Source organism: Panthera tigris, chromosome F2 (assembly GCF_018350195.1).
Source record: "Panthera tigris isolate Pti1 chromosome F2, P.tigris_Pti1_mat1.1, whole genome shotgun sequence".
Taxonomy (NCBI): domain Eukaryota; kingdom Metazoa; phylum Chordata; class Mammalia; order Carnivora; family Felidae; genus Panthera; species Panthera tigris.
The window spans coordinates 8,303,328-8,330,350 of record NC_056676.1 but is presented as its reverse complement, the minus strand read 5'-3'; the positions used below and the strand labels follow the sequence as shown (position 1 = coordinate 8,330,350).

General features: G+C 39.5%; 1 protein-coding gene across 15 annotated transcripts in view; it reads left to right on the top strand.

Moving 5' to 3' along the window:
- The window catches only part of TMEM68 (transmembrane protein 68), a 92,107-nt gene that overhangs the window by 16,479 nt on the left and 48,605 nt on the right, over positions 1-27,023 (top strand). For 5 of the 15 annotated variants that reach the window (XM_042972630.1, XM_042972627.1, XM_042972632.1 and 2 more), the window contains 5 exons: positions 3,795-3,962; positions 6,273-6,466; positions 11,395-11,455; positions 13,122-13,261; positions 25,142-26,480. In XM_042972630.1, coding sequence (XP_042828564.1) covers positions 3,795-3,962; positions 6,273-6,466; positions 11,395-11,455; positions 13,122-13,261; positions 25,142-25,258 — 680 coding nt within the window. In that variant the 3' untranslated portion in view covers positions 25,259-26,480. Of the gene's footprint in view, positions 1-3,794; positions 3,963-6,272; positions 6,467-7,207; positions 7,913-8,350; positions 8,447-11,009; positions 11,111-11,394; positions 11,457-13,121; positions 13,262-15,599; positions 16,012-25,141; positions 26,481-27,023 lie in introns of those variants that run through there. The other 10 variants (XR_006212768.1, XM_042972634.1, XM_042972635.1 and 7 more) reach the window with 8 other exon arrangements.

Genomic DNA, 27,023 nt, shown 5'->3' with positions numbered 1-27,023 from the left:
TTTATAGTTTCTTGAGGTGTAGTTACGTTGTTCATCTGAGATTTTTCTTGTTTTCTTGAGATAGGCATTTATCATTATGAACTTCCTTCTTAGAACTGCTTTTGCTGTATCCGGCAAGTTTCATTATGGTTTATTTCCATTTTCGTCTATCTCAAGGTATTTTTAAATCTCTCTCTCTTTTTCTAATGTTTATTTTTTTTTGAGAGAGACAGAGTGTGAGTGGGGGAGGGCCAGAGAGAAAGGGAGTCACAGAATCGGAAGCAGGCTCCAGGCTGTGAGCTGTCAGCACGGAGCCTGATGCGGGGCTCGAACCACGAGCCGTGAGAACATGACCAGAGCCAAAGTCAGATGCTTAACCGACTGAGCCTACCCAGGCGCCCCGAATCTCTTTTGCTTTCTTTTGCTTTCTTCATTTCTTCATTGTTCAGTGGACTTTTTCTTTTTGCTGGGACCAGCCGAGGCTGAGGTCAGTAATGACACCTGACAGCAGTGAGATGGGAAGGAGGAACAGATCTTATGACTAGAACCATGATCACATTTCAACGGCTCCTCAGAGTGTTAAGTTCCAAGTCTTGTGATAAACTATGCAGGGTATTTTCCTTTGAAGCATTGGTGGAGCTTACTGAAATCTGTTGTATCCCCCACCTCCGCCAAGAGGACAGGGTTGCCATGAGAGATGTGCTGGTGGTTGGTAGCAGTCTAAAGGGCAGTAGACGGGTTCATGTCTTTAGCGTCGGAGGAGAAAACAAGTATACTCAGGAAGCCAACCTTGAACTGAAGCACGTTAGAAGGAAGCCTCCAGAGATCGGCCCCCTCCCCATTTCCACCAGCCTTTCATCCTGTCATTTACTCGCTCCTCCTTACAGTGACTTTGTGGGGTTTATAGTGTGGCAGGAAGGAAGGACGGGGGGTGGCGCGGGTCTTTAATTTCACTTGTACTGCAGGAGATTTCTGCAGCCTCTGCAACATATCAAAAAATGTGTTTGTGCGTGAAATCAAAGTTTGCAACGTGGTTAAGTCACCCGTTTGTATGTAACAGTTTAAACGGATGTTTTATTTTGCACTGAATCAAGAGTTTAAGAGTTTTCTTATTTTTATCAATGACTTATTTTCGTATATGTGCTGCCGAAGCAAGCGCTCAATGAATTGTTTTATGACTCACCGTTAAATTTTACTCTAGATTGTGTTATCTCAGGGAAGCTCTAACTTAATTGACGTCTCCTACCTTGGCCCTCTTCACTACTCCCCTTGATCTGCTCATTACCCCTTTTACAACCTGCTTGTAACAAGACGGATCTCCTCCTCTAGAACTATTCGGTATTAAGCTTACACAGAAGGGTCCAGATTGTGTTTTAAAAGCCAGTGGATTCAAGAAAGTGTACTTGATGTTTTAGAGATGTGTAACTCCTTGGGTAGCCTTGATTAACAACCAAAGATAGTCTTAAGTTTTAATATGTCTGTTAGAGTGGAACCCAGAGGTTCTTTTTTATCTTATAAATTTTATGATTCTAAGATCTTACATGGTTTTTCCATAGAGAGCAATAACGATTGTTGCTTTTATTCATAGACTTTTTAAAAATTAATACTCCAAGTATTATACAAAGAACTTATTTTCCTAAATCATTTGACTAGAAGTGCCTACGTTACCCTCTCTTTAATGCTTTTAGTGCATATTTCCTACAAACAAGGAAGTTCTTCTATTTAACATTAATAAAACCATTCAAATCAGGAAATTAACATGGAAATATTACTGATCTTTAGATCTCATTCAAATATTTTGCTTTCCATTTGATTCATTGTTTTTTGTAACTTCATTCTATCTGCTGAAATTTCTAATCTGATTGTGTATGTGTTCCTTTTTCCACTAAATCCTTTAACATATTAACCATGGTTAATTTAAAGTTACCATCCGATGATTTAAACTTTTGGGTCTGGTTCTCTTGATTAAACAATCTCTTGACAGTGGATTTTTTTTCTTGCTGCTTTGTATGTTTTGTAATTTCTTTTTTTATTGAATTCTGGGCATTGCTTGTAAAAGAAAGTAGAAAATGAGGTAAATAGTATTTATAACTGAAAATTGACCTTTTTCCGTCAGGCCGTTAGTGAGCGGGGTGGCGTTTAATTCAGCCTAGCCTATAGGTGGACTGGAGTTGTGTTTTGTTGTAGCTGTAGGTACCTTCCGTTCAGCACAGAACGCAAACTCCTGCGGCTGCCTTGTGCACAGTGGTGTTTCCCAGCACCCCTCCCGCGTCCTCAGTCCAGTACGTCTGCCACAGCTGGGCACATCGTTGCCTTTATAACTGCACGTGAGGCCGGCGGTGGGGTGGGGATGGCAGGGGCACTCTTCGGTTTTCCTGGTCTGCCTGGGACCGCACTCAGGCCCGGTCCCTGAATGCCTGAGGCCCAGGTGGGAGGCTTTCTCAGCGTCCTTTTTCCTCTTCCCAGTGGCAGGCAAACTCTGCCCTCCCTAGGTGGGAGTTTGGGGTTGGCAGCAAGTTTCTTGCCCTTCCTTCCAGGGGGAGTCGATCTCTCCTTGATGTCATCTCAGAACCCGGGCCTACTGTCTACCTCCCAGGGGCAGATGCATTGGCTTCTGCGCTCCCCTAGCAGTAGTGGACTTTTCCCTGAGAGTGCGATGGCGGGGTGAGGCAAGGGTGAGAGGAGGGGACTGAGCTCTGTCCTTTCCAGCATCAGGTGCCCTTTCCCTGGAAGGGGTGGAAGAGTTTCTTGCACTTCTCCCAGTGTCAGGTGTCGATTTTCCAAGAGAAGCTTCCAAGAAGCAAGTGGGGTTTTGTTCTCGATACCATTTGCAAGGGCTCTTTTCGGTCTCTCGCCTACTGTGCCCCCACTTTTTCTTGTAAGCACCCACTGAGGCCTCTGGAGGACTGTTGCTGAGTGAGTGTGGACTCTTGCTTATGTCTGGGCTTCCCAGGGATTCTGCACTCAATGGCCACCAGCACTTGGCCTTTAAATTTGTTAACATCTCAGTTACTTTGTTCTTGCTTACTTTTAGGGCACCAGTGTCTTCTCCATACTTAAGTTTAAACTTCCCTCTCATTAGAGGCGCTTATCACCCATTGGAGCTCTCGGTTCAGCTGATGGAGAGAGCGACCTCAGCTTTCTGACACACCGCTTATTCTTGCTTTTAGGGCGGGAATGAGGTTCTCTTACAGCTAGACTTTATTCTAGTTTTCTCCTTTTCTGTTTTTGTAGCCACCTTCTCCAGCTGTGAGAAACCTGGCTCACGTTATCCTTAATGTGTAGGCTCATTAGACCAGTCCTCCTGTATTTAATCCAGCTCTCATCACTGCCATCATCCCGTGCTACTCAAGGGTACCATCTGACCCCACTTGGGCTGACACCCCATACTAGGTCCCTGAAGTATCTGAATGCTATCCTCTACCCCTGTGTTTGTCCCCACTCCTGGCTTCCCTCCCTTTCCCACCCAGGCCCCAGCACCCTGTTCTAGGCTGTTGCCCTCTGGGGGTGTACTCACAACTCTGCTTGGGCTCTGGTTCCCCACTCTGGACCACCTCATGGGGATGCCCTCCTCAACCTGCCTGAGCTGGAACATGCGTTGCTGCTCCCCACCCCCCCCCCCCCCCCCCCCCGCCCCAACTTCACTGTGGCCCACCTAATCGCTGTGGGACCAATTTATGTGAAGAGGGAAAGAGAAAGAGGAAGGCTCATGTACTTCAACGACAAAAGACCGAGTTCCTGAGTTAGTAACCATCCTTTAGTGTAAATAGACTAATAAATATATTTTAAGCATCTGCATTTTGTCTTTCTAACAGGTTATGAAGTTCACGGGATGGAAAAAATACCAGAAGAAGGACCAGCACTTATAATCTTTTATCATGGAGCTATTCCCATAGATTTTTACTACTTCATGGCTAAAATTTTTATCCATAAAGGCAGGACTTGCCGAGTAGTAGCCGATCACTTTGTCTTTAAAATCCCAGGTAAACTTTGACTGTGGATAGTGGTGTTAACGTGATCAAATTATGTTAAAGTCTGTGTCCTTGAGCTCTCTAGGATCATTTGGAAAAGCTTTTGCCTTTTTAGGGTAACACGCTTAGAACTCTAATTTGGGAGTATCTAATTATCCGATTTATGTACTATATCTAAATATAAAAACATGGTCAAAAATATCACCTAATGTTTTTCTTTATTAACAGCTATTTTGTTATTATTTGTCTAAGTTAAATCCTGAACTTCCACTTAAAAAAATAAATTGTAACTTTTACCAAGGAATTAATTTATATTTTGCCATAGAAAGTAGTTGATTTTTCATATGATGAATTTTTCCATGAGATACTGATTTTTGGAGTTTAACTTCACAGTAATTAGAGTTTGATTACTGTTGGTATTCCAGCAAATCAAACTTACTTAAAACATCAGTGAGGGTATATTTTGTCTTCATGTAATAACATTGCTTCAGAAATCCTATCCTTAAGAGTCTGTGTGTCTTTTTCGTACTTGACTTGCCTGCTAGACTTACAGCTCTTAAAGTTAAGGACTATATTCTTCTTACTCTGTTCATAAAGGCTTATGCTTTTTAAAAATATTAATGAACCAAATGATTTCAAACTGTTTTTAAAAAGCCATTCTAAAATAAACTCCTTGGTAGTAAGTCTTATTTTCTTTTGTCACTGAATCACCAGAAATGAGCCAACAAAGTTTATCATTTGTTCTCTGGCATAATAAAAGCAAAAGCCACCCGTCAACCAGAAAGACAAACACCAAGCAGTGAATTAAGTAACAGGGCCTTTCATAGGCATGGTTAATCTTTTGGGTGTCCTTGTGTACTAAAAAGCCATTTGTACTCTGCTTAAACTAAATTGTCCAGGAAAGGTTTTTCTTTAGAAAGTAATTGTGATCACTTTATAATAAATTTGAAAACTAGAGAAAAGGAGAGCATCATTATAATCTTACCACCCTAACATAACCAATTATTGTTTTGATTTATGGTACTTCATTTTTCATTTGCATAATTTTGCATGTTATGCAATCACTTTTGTGTTCTTCTTTATAAAATTGTGATGTTAGCATTAACATTGTACCATGCTTTATAAAGAATCGTTTTAATGTAGGGCTAAAATACTTACTTGACTAGTTTTCGCTTAGAGAACATTAGCTTGCTTGCATTGTTTTTCTTTTTATATGTAATGTGCATATTTTTATTTAGCATTTGGCTTGAAATTTCCCCTTTATGATCTTGTAATTTATGAAACCCATTATGAAAATGTATCTAATTAAATCAGTGAGCTTTTAATATAATGGGGATGAATAGTCTTTCAATCTTAATAATATGTATAATCTTGCTTTAGATCCTTAAACCTGTGAGAAGTTTGGTTAGTCTGCACAGTCTTCACTACCCAATTTTCAGTTCTCAAGAATAATGTATACGCTAACATCAGCCCTCCAGAGTTCCAGCGTAGGATTTGGTTAAAATATTTAGTTACTAACAGGATTATTTCTTTCATCCATAAATAGTTGCGCTTTGAAAAACTGTATAATAGTAAGACCTGGAATTGGCTGTTACTGAATTAAATACTCACTTTATTAAAAACTCTTAAAAAAACCAAACCTCTTAATGATTTTGCTATTATTGATTTTAAAAATTTAATTGTGAGAGTAACATCATCTAACTTCGAATTTCAGTTGATTTGATTATGGCTTGCCAATTTTGGTAGGGCTAAGCATAGTCAGATTTACATTCTCCTGAGTGATTCTCTTTCTTATAGGGCTAAAGGAAGATTAGATTTGTGATTGCTGATGGGATATCATTTCTGACTGCTCTAGTAAATATTATAGACAGTGTTTGGCCCTGAGATGCAGTGGAAGGGGCTTTGGAGTAGACATACCTGGACCGGAATCTCTGCCCTGCCATTTGCTAGATGTGTCACGTTGAGCAAGAGACTCATTGAGCCAACTTTCTTTGTCTGTAAAATGGGGGCCAGAATCCCTGTTTTCCATGGTTTTTGTGAGTTTTAATTAAGAGTTTGAATATGTCCAGTAGCCCGAATAGCAGGTGATCCGTGAGGAGGTGCTCAGTAGGAGGTGATGAGTAAGTCATAGTAGCCGTTACTTTACCAGCAATATTAATTGTACGTAAACCCTAAGAGTTCTTGTTGATCTAAAAAGAAGTAAAAAAAGGAATTTACTAATTTAAGTGTAGATATTAAGTTCTGTGGGTTGCAAATGTTTTTGTTTTGAAGAATTGGACAAGAAGTACTTAAGACATATCTTCATGCTAATGTTTCTTACAGGGTTTAGTTTATTACTTGATGTATTTTGTGCTCTACATGGACCAAGAGAAAAATGTGTTGAAATTCTGAGGAGTGGTCACTTGTTAGCTATTTCACCAGGTGGAGTTCGAGAAGCCCTAATTAGTGATGAAACCTACAACATCATTTGGGGTAATCGTAAAGGCTTCGCTCAGGTTGCAATTGATGCAAAAGTGGTGAGTTGTATAAAACCAATTATTAAAGTAAAGCTAGGTTGAATTTAAAATAAATGCTTACATAGTGAGCCAGAGTATATAAGAATTTAGATCCTTTCATTGCACTACTTAAAAATCAGCGTACGCGTAGCTCTTTGTAAGGTAACAGTGGAGAAGTTGTGCATGGGATGTCACCTCCACATCAGTCTGGAAATTTGGCAGATAGCCACCAAAGTTTTATTTCGCATTTCAAAAGCTGACTTTTAATCAGATTTGTAAAATTTTTTGTATTCCTTCAGTCATACCTTGTTCAAAAGTGTCATCAGTTCAGTTCTATGTATTTTAGTCCTTTGGTATGATTGAATTGGCATATTTTCAGTGACGGTCGTTGGTTGGTTTCACTGCAATTCTTTTATCTGTGACCAATTTATCTACTCATAGGAATGCGTAGCTCCTGTTATTTTTTTATCAGCAAATGTGGTCAGCTCTCTGATTGTATTGAAGATGAGAAACAAATATTACAGTAACTTAGATCTTTTAAAAAGATTTTGATGAAAGAACTAGTCAATAAAATTAAGTGTTCCTCTGAGATCCACTGTAATTATTCTGTTTAGTAGACTGGAGAATGTGAATGCCATTTTGTCCTTTTCTTTTGCTTTGGAAAGTATTTCTCAACGTTTTGATTTCCATATTGTACTTTATCCTGTGAAACACTTACTGATCACTTGTGGAATGTTCCTGTGTTTTCTGTTTTCATTTTAGATTGTCTGTCGGGAAAAGAAATGGTAGTGCCTTTGACCAGGATGGTGTTCTTTTTCTGGGCCAGTTAGTTAGAGGCTGCTGACAGTACTTCCCTGCGTCAGTGTTTTTCGTGTGCCCATTGCTGCTACATAGAGACCGGTGTGCACACTTTTAACTTGCCTGTTCAGCTCGCAGATACAGGCTCTTGATTAAAAACGAAGAGATTACAGATGACTCATTCTGACCCAAGACGGATATTTGAGGAAGAACGGGATTTTTCTTTTTTTTTTGAACTGCAGAATTAAAATAAAATCCATTGAGTTTTAGTTTGTCCTGTACACATGTACATGTAACTACCAGAAGTTACTGCTGTGGCGCACTACTAATGTGATCCCAGGATAAGAGTTACTGCACTTGCCCAAGTGTTTAATAATAGACAATATACACATTTAAACACTGTTGTCCTACTGTAGATTATAAGCTCCCTGAGGACGAGACCATCTACAGTGATTGGCATTTGGTAGTCATTGAATTGAATTGAATTGATTTTTTAAACACAACGTTAAGCACTACTAGAAAGGGACGTTTGAAGTTGAACTTTATGTTAATAGTATTAGTGATACAGAAAATTAATTTATAGCACATTTTATTTCCCAAAGAGGCCTTTTTTTGAAAGCCATATAGCTTTTTTTTTCCTTAAGTTTATTTATTATTGGAGAGAGAGAGAGAGAGAGAGCACGAGTGAGGGAGGAGCAGAGAGAAAGGGAGAGAGAGAGGATCCTAAGCACGAAAGGCTTGAACTCTCACGTACTGTGAGATCACGACCTGAGTGGAAACCAAGAGTCAGATGCTTAACTGACTGAGCCACCCAGGCACCCCTGTTTCTCAAAGAGTCTTAAGCACTGATGTATAAAACAAAATTTTAGAATATATGTATAATGTAAAACAAAAGGATATATGCACCATTGTACAAAAATTAATGGTAATGAATGTAATATCTGTTAAAGCAATGATAAAAGCTAAAAACCTAACCAAAGATAGTTTAGTTTTCAGTTTATATTTTGAAAGAATTATTTCTTATGAAGTTTTAAGATAAAAATGACAAAAATAGATTTGGAATTAAATTGATCATGAGATTCTAATTTCTCATCCTTAACTTCACAGATTTAAGGAACATTGCCTGGACGAAGGCCTGAAAGAAAGAAATTACAGAGAGAAAGGAACTATTTTTTTCAATCTTTGGTAGCGTTTCTAGATAATTAAGTAAGATAATCCAGATCATTTAATTAAAGTTTCTGTATAAAACTTGGGAAAATTTTATAAACCGCCCTTTTTAGGTTTAAAAACAAAAATCTTTAACATTGTTGATTTACCAAATAGCATTAAATGTTTGGTAAATACTGTATCACCCCAACCTTTTGTAGTGCTTCTAAAGGCTTCACGTCGGTACTCCTGTATAGTCAGTAGGTGACGTATGTCATTATTCCAGTGTTGCAGATGAGGGAACTCAGGCACAGAGAGATGAAGGGACGGAGGGGTCGGGTCATACAGCAAGGCAGAAGCAAAGCAGAGCTTACACTGCGGGACTCCTGCCTGCATTTCACCGTGAGTCTGCTGACCTGGAGGTTAGGGGGACCCTCCGGATACGTGACGGAGCTCTTTCAATCATATATGGATCTAGTTGTGAATGCTACAAGTATCCCATCTGGAAAACCCCTTCACAGTCCTCACAGAACTATCGTAAACTTCCAGTAAAAATTTAAGACTGTTGCAGGAATAGCTGCATTTAAATTGTGACATTATAACAAATTAAAGTGAAAAAAATCTAGATTGTCAGTGCAAGTTTACAAAATATTGGTAAAACATATTTAAGGTTTATCTGAAAGTTACAGGCTTTTTAATATGATCTAAATCACTCATTTTGTGAAATTCCTGAGAATTATCACTTTGATAGGAATGTTTAGGTGACTTCATATCTAAATAGGTTGGGAAAATATTAGCCCATTTATTCAAGTTAGAAAACAAATAACTGATGTAAAAGAAAATAACAGTTGTTTTAATAAAATTGTTAATATGTATTATCTCAATGCACAAAATAACCTTTGTGATAGGATAATTATTGTTATTTCCATTTTGGTGATTTGTCCAGTGGTGCTCGTTTACTTTTAGTGGCAAAGTTTAGACTCTCAGACCATATTCACCTGATTCCCCAAGACTAGTTTTAACAAAATACACATTCTCTTTCTCTTGCACACACTTACACAGAGATACATGTATACTGCAAACAGTTTCATCCTAGGTTACTTATGCAAGTCCCTCATATACAAAAGGTGCATGAGGAAAGGGAGGAATAATTGTACTACAGTATCTGGTTGTAATAAAGTAACGCTTATGGTCTTACGGCTGTAAGCTTGAATGCAAATCTAAGCGACCATATGCCCAGACTATAGCCTGGAATACTGAGCCTGCTAGGGTAAGCATTTTCCTGTTTAGGAAGTTCTAGAAATATCTAGCTTCTGGAGAGTAAGCTTTTTAAACGATGGTATGTAACCTCAAGAGTCTTCATAAAGTGCACGCTTCAGCATAAATTTAGGGGTTCCTGCCACTCAGTAGACATAAATCCAGCAATACTGGTCAGAGAAGACAAAGGGTGTGTGTATATGTGAGCTGAAAGGTTTCTGTTCCTCTCTGGGCATTTTATGTTCTCAACTCTAAAGACATTTTATAACTCTTTAAAACGTTAGACTGTCAGCCAGTTACTTTATTTCACAAAACTAGGGGTGGTTTCCTTGATCATAATCTGAATTTTTTACCAAAGAGTCCGTGTACTTTGTTTTATGTTTTAGCTTTGTGGATTAACGCCATGAAACTTTAAATTCTTCCACCGGAGTGCTTTTCTTTTCCTGACTTCTTTTTCTCCTAACTGGTTTTAAGATTGCTGCTGCCTGTTTCTGACATTTTGTATTCAGAGAATACAAACTAATCCATTACAGGCATTGTGTCTGTTCTGTGTACTCATTCCTTCTGTGATTCCTTCATCGCACTTCGTTTTAGCACCTAGTCTAGTCCAGGCACTGTTCCGGGTGCTGGGGACGCAGCTGTGGGCAGAACAACGTCTCCGCTCTTAGGGGTCTTCCTTCCGCCGCGGGGAGAGATACAGTAAATAAATGGTCAGTGGTTCTATGTGAGCTAGTAAGTCTTAGGAAGAAAGCTGTGCCTTTAGTCCCTTTCCTTCAGTCCACCATAGTTTACTGTTCCCCACAGCTGAGTAAGAACGGCTTTGTAAAATGTCAGCTTATTTAAGTATCTCAAGCCCTGCTCACCGAGGCAGGGAACTCTGTATTCGGCACAGACTGGTGGTAGACTGGAAGTAGAGTGATACTCAGCTTTTTTTTCTTTCTGAAACATCGTTTAATTCGTTGGATTTTGTGTGCATATTAAGGTGTTTCTATTCAATTTTTTCTGTCTACTTCAGTTTCACCGTGGTAGAACCTCCTTACGTGATCCTTTGCTATTTCATCATTGTTTTAGGACATTTAGTTAAGGTCTCCGTTTAAAAAACCATGCTTAATCAGTGATATTCATAGGATAATAAAAACCATGAACTTGTGAGCAGAAATGCTCTAAAATTAATGATAAAAGGAATTGTTTTCTGTATATGCTTTTCCTTTTTTTTTTTTTTTTTTGCAGTGAGTCTTATACTTTTCATTGATGTTGAACATTTTTAGATTTCATAAGCTCACACAAAAAAGTGTTTCAGTAATTCTGTGACAGCATCTTGCCAAAACCTGTCATTTAAATTCATATGTATTTCCCCATACAGGGACCTCTGCCTTGTAACTTTTCTCCAGTCAGCATACTCTTCAGTGGACCGCTAAGATCAATTTACCATATTCATTTTATTCCGTGAAATTAATGATTTTGGTAATCCTCATTTTGAGTTTCAAGGGTTTATGTGGAACGATAGGAAAGTTGGCAAATGAAATATTATATATCGCCACTAGAGGGTAGTAGTTCCAATTTTTATTTTTACAAATGATCAAGTTAAATTTAGTCTGATAAATCACACTAGTGATAAAAGTATACCTTTATTTTTAAAATACCTCATTTTCATAATCTTAAACAGGCCCCCAAAAGTTTGCATTACTGACTCAATGGTGATATTGAATGGATCAATATATTTACTTTTTAATTCAAATTCTCTCTAGCCCATTATTCCTATGTTTACACAAAATATTCGAGAAGGATTTAGATCACTTGGAGGAACAAGTAAGTTCTGATTCATATGGTTTTTCTAATTTTAATGTAATATTTAGATTATAGTAGTTTAAATATTTGGGCTTTTGAACCCTATAAGAAATCCTTTTGAGTTATTACTTTAGATAATGAATTTATTATTTAGATGTTTTTCTATTTAAAGTCTAAACGATAACTCATTCTAAGTAATGGCAGTTCTTAGATGTTAGATTTTTGTTGAGAGTCTCATCTACATACTGAAGCTTATTTGTTGTGGGCTTAAAATTACGGTGAGTTATCTAATTTCCTGGGTTGAACCACGTTGTTGAGGTTTAGAACAAGTGTACCCATGACTCAGACTGCCTTCCTGACTCACTGCTGCATGAGTTTCAGCTTTCAAAATGGATGACAATATGATGTTGAATTAAGATTAACGACACAGGATGTATCATCTGCTTTGGTTCATATCTGTTACTCCTTATTTTTTGCTTTTTAAAATATTTTGAACCATGATATGTTTACATTATAAAGTTCTTTCTGCCTAACTTTAATTTATGGGTAACAAAATAAGCTTTGAGTGTAGTTAGAGGAGAGACAACATTTAGATGTGCTTTTTCTTTGCAGTTTCTCTGTTGTTTTCTTTGTATTTTGAGATTTTCATAGTTTGTTTTTATATCCTGTGGTTTATATATTATATTCGATTGATTATATTTTGTATCCCTAGCAATATATCGTTCCTATCCCCATGCAGATCTCCTCTTGAAGAACTTTAAATTTCTGTTGTCTGTTTTATGTCTGATGTTGGTATATCGTTGATATTCTATTACATTTTTTAGGTATTACTCCCCCCCCCCCCCCTTTTTTTTCAAATGTAAAGTGGAAAGTGATGTGATATTTAACTGTTGTGGATTATTTCTTACAGTAGAATTATTTCTTCTAATTTTCTCCCAGGTCATTTCTTCAGAATTTAAGTTGCATACCAAAAATTATTCTAATTTTGTTTCTTTAATTATAAAGTGGTTTAAAAATTACTGTTGACTGCTTTTTGACTTTCTTTTTTACTTAGTTCATCAGTTTATTTTACATTATTGCCACTTGCAATCCTGCTAAATTTTGTTGGTCACTAACATTAGTAATTCTTTGCTACTCTGCAGTTTTCTTAATTTACAATATTTTTTTCTTTACCTGGTTTATTGGTGCATTGTAGTTTCACGTTTACGTGAATTTATCTTACCCTTTTCTTTTTTTTTCTTTTATTCATACAAACCTGTTTTTGTGAGTCTCTAGACGTTTTAGCTTCTAGCTTTGGGTTATAGTCTTTACCCTTGGTTTTGTAATAATAGTAATTGATTTGCCTTTTTAAAATTCTCTTATTTTTGAAAGCTCATTTAAAAAAAAAATGAACAAACCTATTTTGGGGGGCATTTTTAGGTTCCCAGAAAAATTGAGCAGAAAATGCAGAGTACTGACGCAGCTTCTCACCACCCCCCAGTTTCTCTTATTGTTAACATCTTACATTAGTATGCTCCGTTAGTTACAAGTGATGAAAAGCTCATCTTAAAAAAACGTATATTGTACTAATTGCCCGGGGGTGATATTGTTTGCCACCTTCCTCTAAGTCTTACATATTAATTTGAAAGTTACAATTATGTGCTCAGAATATTTAACCCATGAAAATAATTTGTTTACTTTAAAACAGGGTTATTTAGATGGCTTTATGAAAAATTCCGCTATCCATTTGCTCCGATGTATGGAGGTTTTCCCGTGAAATTACGCACCTATTTAGGGGAGCCTATTCCTTATGATCCAAAGATAACAGCAGAAGAATTAGCTGAAAAGGTAAAATATTGTTTCTTTCTTAATCTTTGAACAGAGTTTTCCTTTTAAGTACTGTATTAAAAATGACTTCACTACTTTATCCTCCAAACGTGTTCTAGATCAGTTGTGATTTCCTCCCCGCAGGGGACGTTTGGCAGGATCTGGAGACTGTTTTTATTGTCATGACAGGCAGGACCCGGGAGGTGGTGGTGCTACTGGCATTTAGTGGGTAGAGGCCAGGGATGCTGGTAAACATCGTACGATGCCTAAGTAAGCCCCCCACCGCAGAGCTACTCAGTTTAAAATGTCAAACGTGCCGAAGTCGGGGCTCTTGGCTCTTGGTAAGTAAAAGGTTTCATAAGTGATGTTCAGAAGGACAAAGATTTGACCTCCATAAAAAGAAAAGTATTGTTCTTGCTTGATGGAAGTATCTTGGGAGGAGAACGGAAGAGTGTTGAAGGGTGTGGGTGATGAAATCCGATTGCTCCCAGCTCCACGGCTTGCCGTGTGACCTCGGGGAGTCCACAGCTCACTCCGTTAGTGTGCAGAACCGGGAAGAGAATAGTACCCTCTCATAGTTGTCCCTGAGCATTACATGAGGTTACGCAAGTTCGTTGTTGAGAACAGTGAGTGGCAGATAGTAAGCGCTTCACGAATGCTGGATAGTAACGCTGTTAACACCAGTGAGTCCTGTTGTCCTAGGAACTTACAGTCTAGTGAGGGAGCTAAATAACTAAATGGGGGCTTATATGGTGACGTGTTACCACGGTGGTGTGCTTACGGCAAGGTTTTTTAACCTGGGCACTGTGGGCGTTTTGCTGTGGGTGCTGTCCTGTGCACTGTGGGATGTTTACCGCCACCATCTCTGGCCTCTATTCACTAGATGCCAGTAGCACTCCCCATCCTCACCCCTCACTCGTTGTGATCATAGAAAATGCCTCTAGACCTTTCCGTATGATCCCCAACGGGGCAAAATCCGATCTGATTGAGAACTTCTGTCTTAGGACATCATGGAAGCACAAAGGGAAGCTATCTAACTTGGATTAGGGATGCCTCCTTGAGAGAGGTGATGCTTGAATTCGGCTTTGAAAGACAAGGAATTAGCTGGACAGAGGGTACTGAGGTAGAGGAAACAATGTATAAAGGGATGGTGTTATGAAATAGCATAAAATCTTTGGGGAGTTGAGAGTGGTCTTGTATAGCTACAGGGATATCATAGGCGATGGAGCTAGAAACACAGGAATGGTCTGGACTAGGATGGCCTATAATTGATTTTGTTTCCTGAAAGCAGGTGGGGGGGTGCTCTTGAACATAGGTGAATGGTATAATAGGTTTGCGTTTGGCAAGATCACTGGAAGCGATACGGAGGCTGAATTTGAGCGAGACCAGTAGAAGCTCAGAGGGGAAAAAGACTGCTTTGTGAAGGAAAAAATAGGAAAAGCTTCCTGGAGTGAGGGCATTTGTGGTGGGTCTTGAAAGAAGGGCGTGGCTTGGTCCTGTGGACTTGGGGCTGGAGGAAGAGTATGAACAAAGATGCGGTGGTTGCAGAGTTGACCATATACCAGCAGTGTTGGTTAGAACGGCAAGGTTGGAAAAGACTGCCTAATAAATTCTCCAGGGATTTTGCAAACGCATTAAAGCCTCCAAGAAGCTCTGCAATGAAGTCTATTTAACTGTTTCAAAGGGCATTTCCCAGTCTTAGCTGACCAAAACCTCCTTGTTTTTCCTGGATTAGCAGCTGTGGAATAAACTTGGGGAATCAGTAGCTTGGTGGGTAGGGTTTGGTTGAGATGCTGCTGGATAAGTAAGTAGCTACATTTTTAGGCCCTTAACTATCAGACTAGGGAATTTGTCTACCAGATAACATTTCAGTGAGGAAAGGTCTCTGCTTGGGAGTGGCTCATATCAGTTTCATTCACATTTACGAGGCCCAAACAAGCAGATGTATAATCCGTTTCTCTACAATGGTTGGCGAAGATGACTGTAGCGATTGTGATCACTTAGATACATATGATTATAAGTGCACTCTTTAAGAGCAGGGCTCATGATGTTGAATTCTTGGGTCTCCAGTTCCCAGCACCATGTTAGGTATTTAATTAGATCTCAGTAAATGTTTGATGAATGAGTGAATCACATAGTGGTCTCTTTAGCTACTTGAAGAAGAGCAAGGGACAGATTTGAGAGATTTTACAGAGATAGAACGTACCAGACTTGAAAATTGATTCTATAGCTACCTGTAGGATATGTCCATATATATTATATGCATAGGTGTTTAAAAATACTTGATGATGAAAATTGAGAAGTTATCCGCATCCGCGTGAGACAGTTACTGAAGTCATGAGCTTCATTCACAAAGCAGGTTAGAGACAGAAGACTGAGGACAGACGGGAGGACAGGGAAGAACACACGAGGGGCATGCTGAGGACGGCAGCCGAAGCTGTGGAGACGTGGAGAAAAGTCAATTTGTGTGAGAGAAGCCAGCCGGCGAGGATGTTTACACAATAGGAATGACTGGTAATATTCATTCCTGCAAAGAGATCAGGGAAGATGAGGATGAGAAAAGCCCACTCAGCTTGCAGTTACATCTTCAGAAAGTATGAAACTACATGAAAGCCATAAATTGAATGGCTTCTGTTGAATCACCTGGAAAATGGTGTGAGTGTGTTTTGATTATGACTTTTATACCAGCCGTAGGTATGTGTAGTGTGATTTCTTTCAAGTTTTTTAATTTTTTTTTTTTTAACATTTATTTATTTTTGAGACAGAGAGAGACACAGCATGAACGGGGGAGGGGCAGAGAGAGAGGGAGACACAGAATCGGAAGCAGGCTCCAGGCTCTGAGCCGTCAGCACAGAGCCCGACGCAGGGCTCGAACTCCTGGACTGTGAGATCGTGACCTGAGCCGAAGTCGGACGCTTAACTGACTGAGCCACCCAGGCGCCCCTCTTTCAAGTTTTTTAAATTGTAGTCAAAACCACAACGTTTATTAGCCGTTTTTAAGTGTATGCTTTATCAGTGCCAAATATATTCACGTGTGTGGCCAATCTCCAGTCTCTGTACCCCCTGAAAACCTGCTGCCCATTCTTTCTTTTTTCTTTTTCATACATACCCGTCAGCTTTTTCTTCTGGTTCCTTCATGGGCCACGCGAGATTCTTGTTTTTCCCCCAGGTTTGTCGGGATACAAGCGACCAATAACATTGTAAAAGTTTAATGCGCAGCGTGAAGATGCGATACATGTGTATATTGCGAAATGATGGCCACGGTAAGGTTGGGTGCTCCCAGCACCTAACTGCCATTTTGTGTGCCCGTGGTGACGGTATTTAAGACCTTTTCATTAGCAACTTTCTGATACATAATACGGTATTCTTAACTGTAGTCACTGTGCTGTACCTTAGATCCTCAGAACTTGCTCATCGTGTAACCGGAAGTTTGTACCCTTGACCAACATCTCCCTCTTCCTCCACGCCCTGGTAACGCCCCTATTCTGCTCTGCGTTTCCACGAATTCACCTCTTTTAGATTCCACATATGCGTGGAATCATACACCACTCAGCGCTTCTTCCTCCCCGCAGCCCCTGGCGACCACCATTCTGCCTTCTATGACTATGAGTTTGACCGCGGTAGAAAAGGGGAGTCATACAACGTTTGTCTTCTTGTGACTGGCTTGTTTCACTTAGCATAATGTCTTCAAGGTTCATCCATACTACAGCACGTGACAGAATTTCCTTCTGGTTTTTAAAGCTGAATAACACTCTGTTGTGTGTATGTACCACATGTCGTATCTTCATTCGTTCACCGATGCACGTTAGGTTGCTTCCATTTCCTCTGCTGTTGTGAATAGTGCCGTGGTGGATATGGGTGTACAGATATGTCTTCGAGACCCTGCTTTGAATTCTCTTGGATATATACTCAGAAGTCAGATTGCTGGATCACAGGTAGAAAGAAAAAACTCCAGCTTCTCCCTCCCGGAGGGAAAAACCTAGTTCTTCCATACTGTGTCTTTCTTTTACTTGCACATCTCCTTTACTTTTACACAGAACATGACTTGCGACACTTCTGGTCACCAAATGTGTGGAGGGAGGCTTTGCTCCCACCAAGCAATTTTCTGACACCAGTTAGACATCCTGTCGCTTAACTCATTTCGGACACTGTCGACCTGGAAATAGTATAGATCCCACCGGTTAAGGAATCAGTCCCACAAGACTGCTCCCACCCCACTCCAGATGCGAATCACGAGTAGTGGGTCCCCAGGTAACCTGCAACTTCTGTTCAGTTTGGCTACAAATTGGAGGTTCCCAGGACCCCTCCCAGGTTCAATTATTTTGATGTATTGGTTCACAGAACCCAGGAATACACTTACTTACTTTACCGGTTTATTAAAGGATGTGATAAAGGATACAGATGACCAGCCAGATAAAGAGATACGTAGGGCAAGGAATGGGAGGGCCTCAACTGCAGAGCCCCTGTGGAGTTATGGCGCGCCACCCTTCCTGGTGTGGATGTGTTCACCCGCCCGGAATGGAAGCTCCCTGAACTCTTTACTGTTGGGATTCTATGGAGGCTTCCTCACATAGGCGCGATCGATTGTTAACTCCGTTTCCAGCTCCTCTCCCCTCTCTGGGGCATGATGGAGTAGAGCTGAAAATTCCAAGCTTCTAATCATAGTTTGGTCTTTCTGGTGACCTGCCCTTATTCAGAAGACATCCAGGAATCCAGTAGAACAAAAGACACTTTTATCACCCAGGAAATTATAAGGATTTCAGGAGCACTGTGTGCTGACTGGAGTCAGAGACCAACTATTAGAACAAAAGATGTTCAGTGCCCTTACCGTTTAGGACATAGTAAGAGTTTTAGGAGCTCTGTGCCAGGAACCAGGGGTAGAGACCAATATATATTTTCTATTATCTTGCAGTGCAATCGTTCTTTTTTAATTTTGGGGGGGGGACCCTCATCCATACAGTTTTCTGTAGTTGGCCATGCCATTTTACATCCCTACCAATAGGGCACAAGGGTTCCAGGTTCTCTGCATCCTCACCAACACTTGTTACTTTCTGTTTTTTGTTTCGTTTGTGATAGCAGCCAACCTAATGGGTGTGAGGTAATATGTCATTATAGTTTTGATACGCATTTCCCTGACTAGTGGTATTGAGCACCTTTTCATATGCCTTGGAGAAATGTGTGTTCAAGGTGTTGGCTCATTTTTAAAGCCATGTTATTTGGATTTTTTTTGTTGTGGAATTGTAGAAGTTCTTTATTCTGGATGTCCTCTTTACTATATATATGATGGGCAAATATTTTCCCTCATCCTGTAGGTTCCTTTTCACCCAGTTGATTGTTCCTTTTTATGTACAGAAGTTTTTGAGTTTGATGGAGCCCTGTTTGTCTATTTTTGCTTTTGTTGCCTGTGCTTTTGGTGTCATATTCAAGAAATGGTTGCCAAGTCCACTGTTACGAAGCTTTCCGTCCTATATTTTCTCCTAGAAGGTTTATAGTTTTAAGTCTTATGTTTAGGTCTTTAATCCATTTCGAGATAATTTTTGCTTATGATGTAAGGCAAGGTTCAACTTTATTCCTTCTACTGTGGGTGTCTAGATTCCCCACCACTGTTTGTTGAAGAGACTGCCTTCCCCCCAATGTATGGTATTCGCACCCTTGTCGAGGATCATTTGCCATACGTGCAAATGTTTATTTCTGTGTTGTCTGTTTTATTCCATTGGTCTATATGTTTGCCTTTATACCAGTACCACACTGTAGCTTTGTAGTATGTTCTGAAATGAGGAAGTATGAAGCCTACAACTTTGTTCTTCTTTTGGCTGCTTAGGGTCCTTTGAAATTGCAAATGAATGCTGCTGGGATTTTGATAGGGATTGCCTTGAATCTGTAGATCACCTTGGATAATATGGACATCTTAACAATATTAAATCTTTTAATCCATGAACACAGGAGGTCTTTCTATGTATTTGTCTCTAATTTCTTTCAGCAGTGTTTTATAATTTTCAATGTATAAGACTTTCTCTTCCTCAGTTAAGTTTATTTCTAAGTATTTTACTCTTTTTGATGCGTTTATAAACAGGATTGGTTTTTTTTTTTCAGATTGTTCATTGTTAGTGTATACAATTTTTGTGTTGTGTGTGGATTTTATATCCTGCAATTTTGCTGAATTTGTTTATTAGTTGTGTTTGTGAAATCTTTAGGGTTTCCTATATATAAAATCATGTCATCTGTGAACAGAGGTAATTTTACTTTTCCTTCTATGCGTAAGTCTGATTTCATCCTATAGAGCAGGACTTATTACTGCCTTTTACACATAAGAAAACTGGATAATTTAGTTAGTTTTGCTAGGGTGTGTTGTGCTAACAACCAGCCAATCTCAGAGGCTAAGACAGGAAAGCTTACTTCTTGTTTATGTTACTTTTCCCCTGAGATCCCTGTCCTCCTTCTCCTGGATTCAGGAGGATTCAGGTAGGATGTTGCCATGGTAAAAAGAAAATGTCAGGCACCGAGGTGGCTCAGTCGGTTAAGCATCTGACTCTTGATTTCAGCTCAAATCAAGGTCTGATGGTTTTGTGAGATTGAGGCCAGCCTCATGGCTCCATGCTGACAGAGTGGACCCTGCTCGGGATTCTCTCTCTCTCTCTACCCCTCCCCCCTCTCTCTCAATAAACAAACTTAAAAAAAAATGTCAGGAGTGAAACTTTTTAAAGCTTCTGTTTGTAGGTGGCTCACTTACTCCCACTGACATTTTATTTTATTTCTATTTTATTTATTTTTAAATGTTTATTTAGTTTTGAGAGCGAGAGAGAGAGCAGGGGAAGGGCAGAGAGAGAGGCAGACAGAGGATCTGAAGCAGGTTCTGCGATGACAGCAGAGAGCCTGATGCGGGGCCTACACTCACAAACCGCAAGATCATGACCCGAGCCAAAATCAAGAGTCAGACACTTAACCGACCGAGCCACCCAGCTGCCCACTGACGTTTTATTGGCCAGTGCTGTCACATGGCCACCGTGGACTTCACGGGGACAGGATCTGTATTCCTCCCATAGGAAGGTCCAAAAGATAGAGGCCTGGTAGGCAGAGAGAGTGACTAACTATAATCTGCTCTACCATATTGGGACTCAGCCAGACCAGACACTTAGAAAAGAATGTACAGTTGAAACAACGATAATGTTACATTAGATGAGACCTTTCAAATCAAGCAGCTGACATGTAGGAAGTTTCACAAAGGTTAACAGTAAAGAAACATTATGCGCCCTTGTCTTTGCTTATGTGTCTCTGAACTTCATTCTTAGAAAACTTACCTCTGGGGCGCCTGGGTGGCTCAGTCGGTTAAGTGTCCGACTTCAGCTCAGGTCATGATCTCACAGTTCGTGGGTTCGAGCCCCGCGTTGGGCTCTGTGCTGACAGCTTAGAGCCTGGAGCCTGCTTCGGATTCTGCGTCTCCTTCTCTCTCTGCCCCTCCCCTTTCTCTCAAAAATAAATAAACGTTAAAAAAAAAAATTAAACAATCAAAACACAGAAAACTTACCTTCAGTTACGCTGCTGGCTCATTAAATATACTCAGCACTTATCACCCTCCTTCATCCTGAAGACAAAGCTCCGTGACACTGGCTTTTAGAGTCCGCACATGCTGTCCGTGCGACATGACTCTTGTCTCATCCCGCGGCGATGCCTTACTGATGAGGCTCCGGGAGCCTGACGCCAGGGTGAGGCCTTACCCAGTGACGTTGCTTCTGCCCACGTGCACTTTATCGTTAACACATTTCTGTGCTGCCCCCGACCTATGTGTTCTCCTGTAGGATATGTGAATTCTGTTTTGTTCTTTTACAACCTTTTCCTCCCTATGTCTTAAGATTTAAGTGGCTCAGAGCCAGTTAGGAACCCCTTTTACAAATACCATGTATTTTTAGGCACAAAGTAGAAGGTAACCGAAAAAGAGCAGAAAAAGCCTGGTGTGGAAGATTAGGGACCTGGGTTATGATCGTCACCCGTGTTTACTCACCACCAGTCCTACCACTAGGCAGCAGCATCACTTTAGAGAAATACGTTCTTCCCCAGACCCCGATTTCCTTATTTGTAGAGCAGAGAAATTGAACTAAATGCTCTTCGGCATTTCTTTTAGGTCTCAAATTAAGTGAACCCTGTTCCCTTGTTTTCCTCAGTTAAGGAAAGTATATTCTGACAGTTAAACTCCAGTGCCTTGATTTTTCATATGAGAGCAGGATTTACTCGCATTCGTGTCACTGGTAGGGTTAGGTATTTTATATAGTAAAACAGATAAATATAGTAAAAACTTACCAGTTTAAGTAAGGAAGAAAAGGCCTTTCTGAATCATCGAAATACCTCAGTTGTCCTCTCCAGTTGCTTTATGCGCTTTATTTTCAGTGCCTAAAGTAACAAGTAGTCTACCAAAGCATCGTAGAATTTCTTGGGGGAATTTACTTAAGTACATAGTTGCTGTATTCATATTTTGCATTGTAAGTTGTCATTATTGAACTAAAGTATACTGGAAATAAAGAACACTTAAAATTTTCCTTTTGTAATACATTGGCATGATTTTCCAGTCTTCATTGTTAATAATATAAGCATAAACTGTAGGATAATCATCCCTGAATTATCACAAATTCAAAATTACTAGCATCCAAATTAATGTAGAAATGAAACCTCATTTAAAAAATGGGTGATAGATTGTTCCGGCATTTGATTGCGGAGAACCATTTTGTAAGCACTATCTAAATCTAAATTAAAATATACTATGCTAATGCTGAAGAGGGCACTTGGGATATTTCCCGAAAGTTCTCTCAGTCTTAATCTCTCTATTATTCTGTTTCTGTGTTTACAGTGTCTGTTTCTGTCTGTCTCTTTAACTCTCTCTCTCTAGTCTCATGCGCACATACGCACACACATAGAAATATGGGTTTATTTATATATACACGCATATATCGTATACATGTGTCATAAAGGTGTAAAGAAGACGGAGAGAAGTGGATAATGTGAGTGGTATTTGGGAGGTAAAATAAATGGATGTGCTGATGGATGGATTGGCTATTGTGAGTGAGAAGCAAGAATTGTTAAGGATGGCTTCTAAGTTTGGGCTTACGTGGCTAGGTTGATGGTAGCGTCTTTGCTGAAACAGGGAAGGAGCTAAGGAAAGGACAAAGTATGAGGTGCCTTTAAAACACTCAAGACCATTCCTGTCTGAAGCTGAGCGGGCTGGAGGTAAATGTTTAGGAGTCATCAGCAAATGAAAGGTAATTAAAGTTGTGGAAAGGGGAAAGATTACTGAACCTTTGAAGAATAAGTCAGTGGCAGATTTGGGGATTATAGATCTGCAAGGAAGATTGAAAAGGAGCAGCCTGAAAGTTAGAAGAAAACCTAGGTTTTCCTCCAGTATGAGAATTCCAGAAGCAAGATCAGGGGAGATTGAGAGGTCAAGTGAGATTAAAAGAATGTCCCTGACTGGAGCACCGTGGTGGCTCAGTCAGCTAAGCATCCGACTCTTTTTGGGCTCCGGCCGTGATCTCACCTGAGTCGGGCTCCGCACCGACAGCGCAGAGCCTGCTTGGGATTCTCGCGCTCTCCCTCTCTCTCTCTGCCCCTTCCCCCCACTGGCACGCACACTCACACTCTCTCGAAATAAATAAATAAACTTAAAAAAAAAATGTCATCGGGTTTGGTGACAGAAGAGTATCATTGGTGATTTTGCAAGCGTTGTATTTTCTTAATGCATTGCCCCGATATTTCTCCACCCCAAAGCCTTCCTTGACGCTTCAGTTCATATTAAACAAAGTCTATACTTTCTCACTTGGTGTTTGACAGCCTCGTGATTTAATTGAATTATAATTTTAGAGCCTTCTACCACCCAGCTTCAGAACACATACCTGAAAGTCCAGCCAAGCTCCCTAACCCACCTGTCCTTAGCCAGTTGTTTTCCTGTCGTCTTTTGCTTCCTGCTCTTGTCTCCACTGTCACTGAAATCTCACTGGTCCTCGGACACCCAGGCCAGACGGCACCTTGTTCGTGTGTCCTTCCCAGTCACTGCCCACCAAATAAGTGGGCTGTCGTCTGAACTTCTAGACACTTTCTTTTCACATCTCACGTGGTAGATACAGCTTACAAATGATCTTCGTTGTTTTTTTTTTTTTAATCTTTTTTTTTTAAATGTTTTATTTTTGAGAAACAGAGAGAGACAGAGTGTGAGTGGGGCAGGTCAGACAGAGAGGGAGACACAGAATTCGAAGCAGGCTCCAGGCTCTGAGCTGTCAGCACAGAACCCGAGGAGGGGCTTGAACCCACCAACTGTGAGCTCATGACCTGAGCCGAAGTCGGACACTTAACTGACTGAGCCACCCAGGCACCCCCAAATGATCTAAGGTTTTTATTACCTTGTACTTGACCCACTTACTAAGTTGCAAGCTTGAGATTAGAGACTTGTTTCACTAATGTTATAGCTTCCAAAGCATCTACTGTTTTCTAAATAAATGAATAAATTTTAAAGAACATACTTCACAAGAGACAACCTTTATCACTTACTTTTAGTCACTGCCAAGTACCTGAAGACATGGTTGAAATTTCATTTAACCCTTATAATAAGTGTATGAAACAGTTCTCCTTTTACAGATATGCAAACTTGTGGTTCAGAGAAGCATATTTTTAAAATACATCTTTGGGGGGACGCCTGGGTGGCTCTGTCAGTTAAGCGTCCAACTTCGGCTCAGGTCATGATCTCACGGTTCGTGGGTTCGAGGCCCACATCAGGCTCTGTGCTGACAGCTCAGAGCCTGGAGCCTGCTTCGGATTCTGTGTCTCCCTCTCTCTCTGCCCCTCCCCCACTCGCGCTCTGTCTTCTTCGGTCTCAAAAATAAACAAACATTAAAAAAATTATTTTAAATACATCTTTGGGCTAGAGCTTCTTAATTATATTTAAAGGAGATGAAGCTCAGACTCTTAACTCTAGAGAACAAACTGATGGTTACCAGAAGGGAGCCGGGTTGGGGGGGAACAGGTGAAACTGGTGATGGGGATTAAGGAGGGCGCTTGTGATGATGAACAGCAGCGTGTAATGTATGGAAGTGGTGAGTCACTATATTGTACACCTGAAACTAATATTCCGCTGTATGTTAACTGGAATTAAAAAAAACCCTTTTTTACAAAAATAAAAGGGATGAGGGTCCAAGATTTATAAAAAGAAGGCTTATTAAAAGCTTGCCATCTAAAATAATGTACGTGTGTACATGCATGCATGATGTGCACACAGATTTTTTTTAGATAACCACAAAGTGATATAAAAGAAAAGATTATTGAAATTTGTCATGAATTTAATGGGAAGCAAATCGCTTTAGGAGACACCTTGTTATATCCTAATTGGCTTTTCCATTGCTGTGACTTAAAGTCCTCTTAAACTGTCTAGAAATTGAGGCAGTGAACTAAAAGTGTATCAGCTCCTTCGTTGTTCTCACTTTTTCCTCTTGCGTTGCCTGATGTAATTGTGTGTATGTGATGAAAGAAATGTGCACACAAATTTATTCATGGGTAGGAAGGAGTAAAACTTCCTTCCCCATCTGCCCACTAGAAAAATGTCCTACGACTTTTGTCGTTCCTCTTAGTGTTTATTGTATGCAAAGCATTGCTGTGCTCAGTGTTGGAGAAAGACGAAGCTGTGTCTTAAGGAGCTTACAGGGTGGTGTAGAAAATAGCCGTGTAACATGAACTGTGCTTCCAGCCTGGCAAGCGTGAGAACCACACGACGGGTGTGCTGAGAAAGAAAGCATTAATTTTGGGGAGAGAGGGATGCTCAATTAAGGAGGGCTTTTTGCAAGTAGTAGTATATTAAAATCTTTACAAAATGAATGATCTATTTTGAGAACTAAAAGAATAATGGCTTTTCTTTTGTTTTCTTAATAGACAAAGAATGCTGTTCAAGCTTTGATTGATAAGCACCAAAGAATACCAGGAAACATTATGAGTGCTTTGTTAGAACGTTTTCATAAAAAACAAAAGATCAACTCGAAGACGATTTAATACGTTTATATTAGTATGTTTGTGTCTCTAGTACTGTCTTCTAAATTTTGTAGGTTCTATAATTAGTATTTTTTAAAAAGAATGTTAATAAGCATCTTTTGCTGAACTTGTTTGTTTAAAATTGTATCGATTTTGCTTTTGCAATCAATTGTGTCAAAATTAAGCAGTAACTCATTACCTGCCTAATAATTCACAGAATGGTGTTTCTTTTTATAAATTCCTGATAATGTATGATAACTGTATAGATTTTAAAAACTAGGTTTATTAATAACAGCAATTTAGGCTAAACACACATTCCCAAATAACGCATCTAATTTCTGTATCTGTTGCATTGGGCTAATTTTGCAAGATGGCGGAATTCAGTACGGACACTTTAAATTGGAGAAGAAATACTCCTTTATCTGCCCTTCATTCCTTTCCCGACCTTGGGCAAATCACGTAATGTTCTTGTGCCTCAGCAATTCACTTTTTAAAAACATAATAATGCTATGTTGAGGAGCGTTGTTTTAAATTCTTTATATTTGCTGTGACTGAGAACTGTAGAACTGAAATTATAAATGAATTAAACGATACCAAGAATTTTTAGAAGCTTATGTATATATTTGGTCCATAGGATCTTTAAATAATTTCTTTAGGTGTGATGTCAAGTTGCCAAGCACAATGGAAGAGGTATATCGTTTTTCAAATTGAATAAAAAAGAAATCCGGAGAAGTAAAATTTCTAATAATTATTCTTTTTTAGTATTATTTTTTAACAAGAATCTGTAGACAGACGATAGAGGGTGTACCGTGCTGTAACGTGGCGTTTAATAGTGGCAGGTGGGAATCACGGTTGTGTTCCGCGTTCCACGTAAGGGGCTGAGTCTGTAAAACCAGAGCAAGAAAGCTCCACTCTTACTCGGTACCATGGCTTATTGAGTGTGATTTTGCAGTCAGTCACGTGGTGTATTATTGTTCCATAAGAGTATACTTGAATGATGAATTTATGCGAACACAAAGCTTTCTGAAAAATTAATGGCTTTCAATTTGTTGTCTCCTTGAAATCTGAATTTTAGAAGTATTTACACAGAAGAGTACCAGAAATCAAATGCAGTATCTCCCGCTCCCTTTTTTAGATACTAAATTACCTGGACTTTTGTATAGGTTTTTGTATAACAAGTATATATGTATGATATGTGTGATGTATATAAAAGTAAGCAACATAAAATAAAAGTAAAGCTGAATTACAGTTCATTTTCTTGTGAAATTACATACGCGACATTTTCTTATTTTACAGTAATTTTTTTGTTTTACTGTTCATACGTTTTTCACCCACAATCCTATGTTGACAATCATCTATGTCAGCCACAATGAGTAAACCTTACTTTCTAGTGTAAGAAATATATTTTAATTTCGGTTCCAATGAAAAGAGTCGGTTAATGATTATTTGCAGCTTTTTTTTCCCTCTGGCAGTGAGCAGTGTTTGTTTGAAAATCGATAAGTATTTCCAGAATGAATGAATAAATGATTATAAAACAAATGAGAATAATGTTTCGGGGCCACCATTGGGTTTTAAAAATGGAGGAAAGAACGATATTCATTGCTAATGTAGCAAAAGCTATTATTGTTTATACTGTTTAAGTTTTACTACTTCAAGCCATGTTCTCTACCCGGAAGCTGTCCTGTCTTGCTCAGGACAAGATCTTTATCTTTGCTGTTTGAATTTAGATGCCATTTAGAAGAATGAGGGGATAGGAGTAAATACAGAAACACAAATAATAATGGAA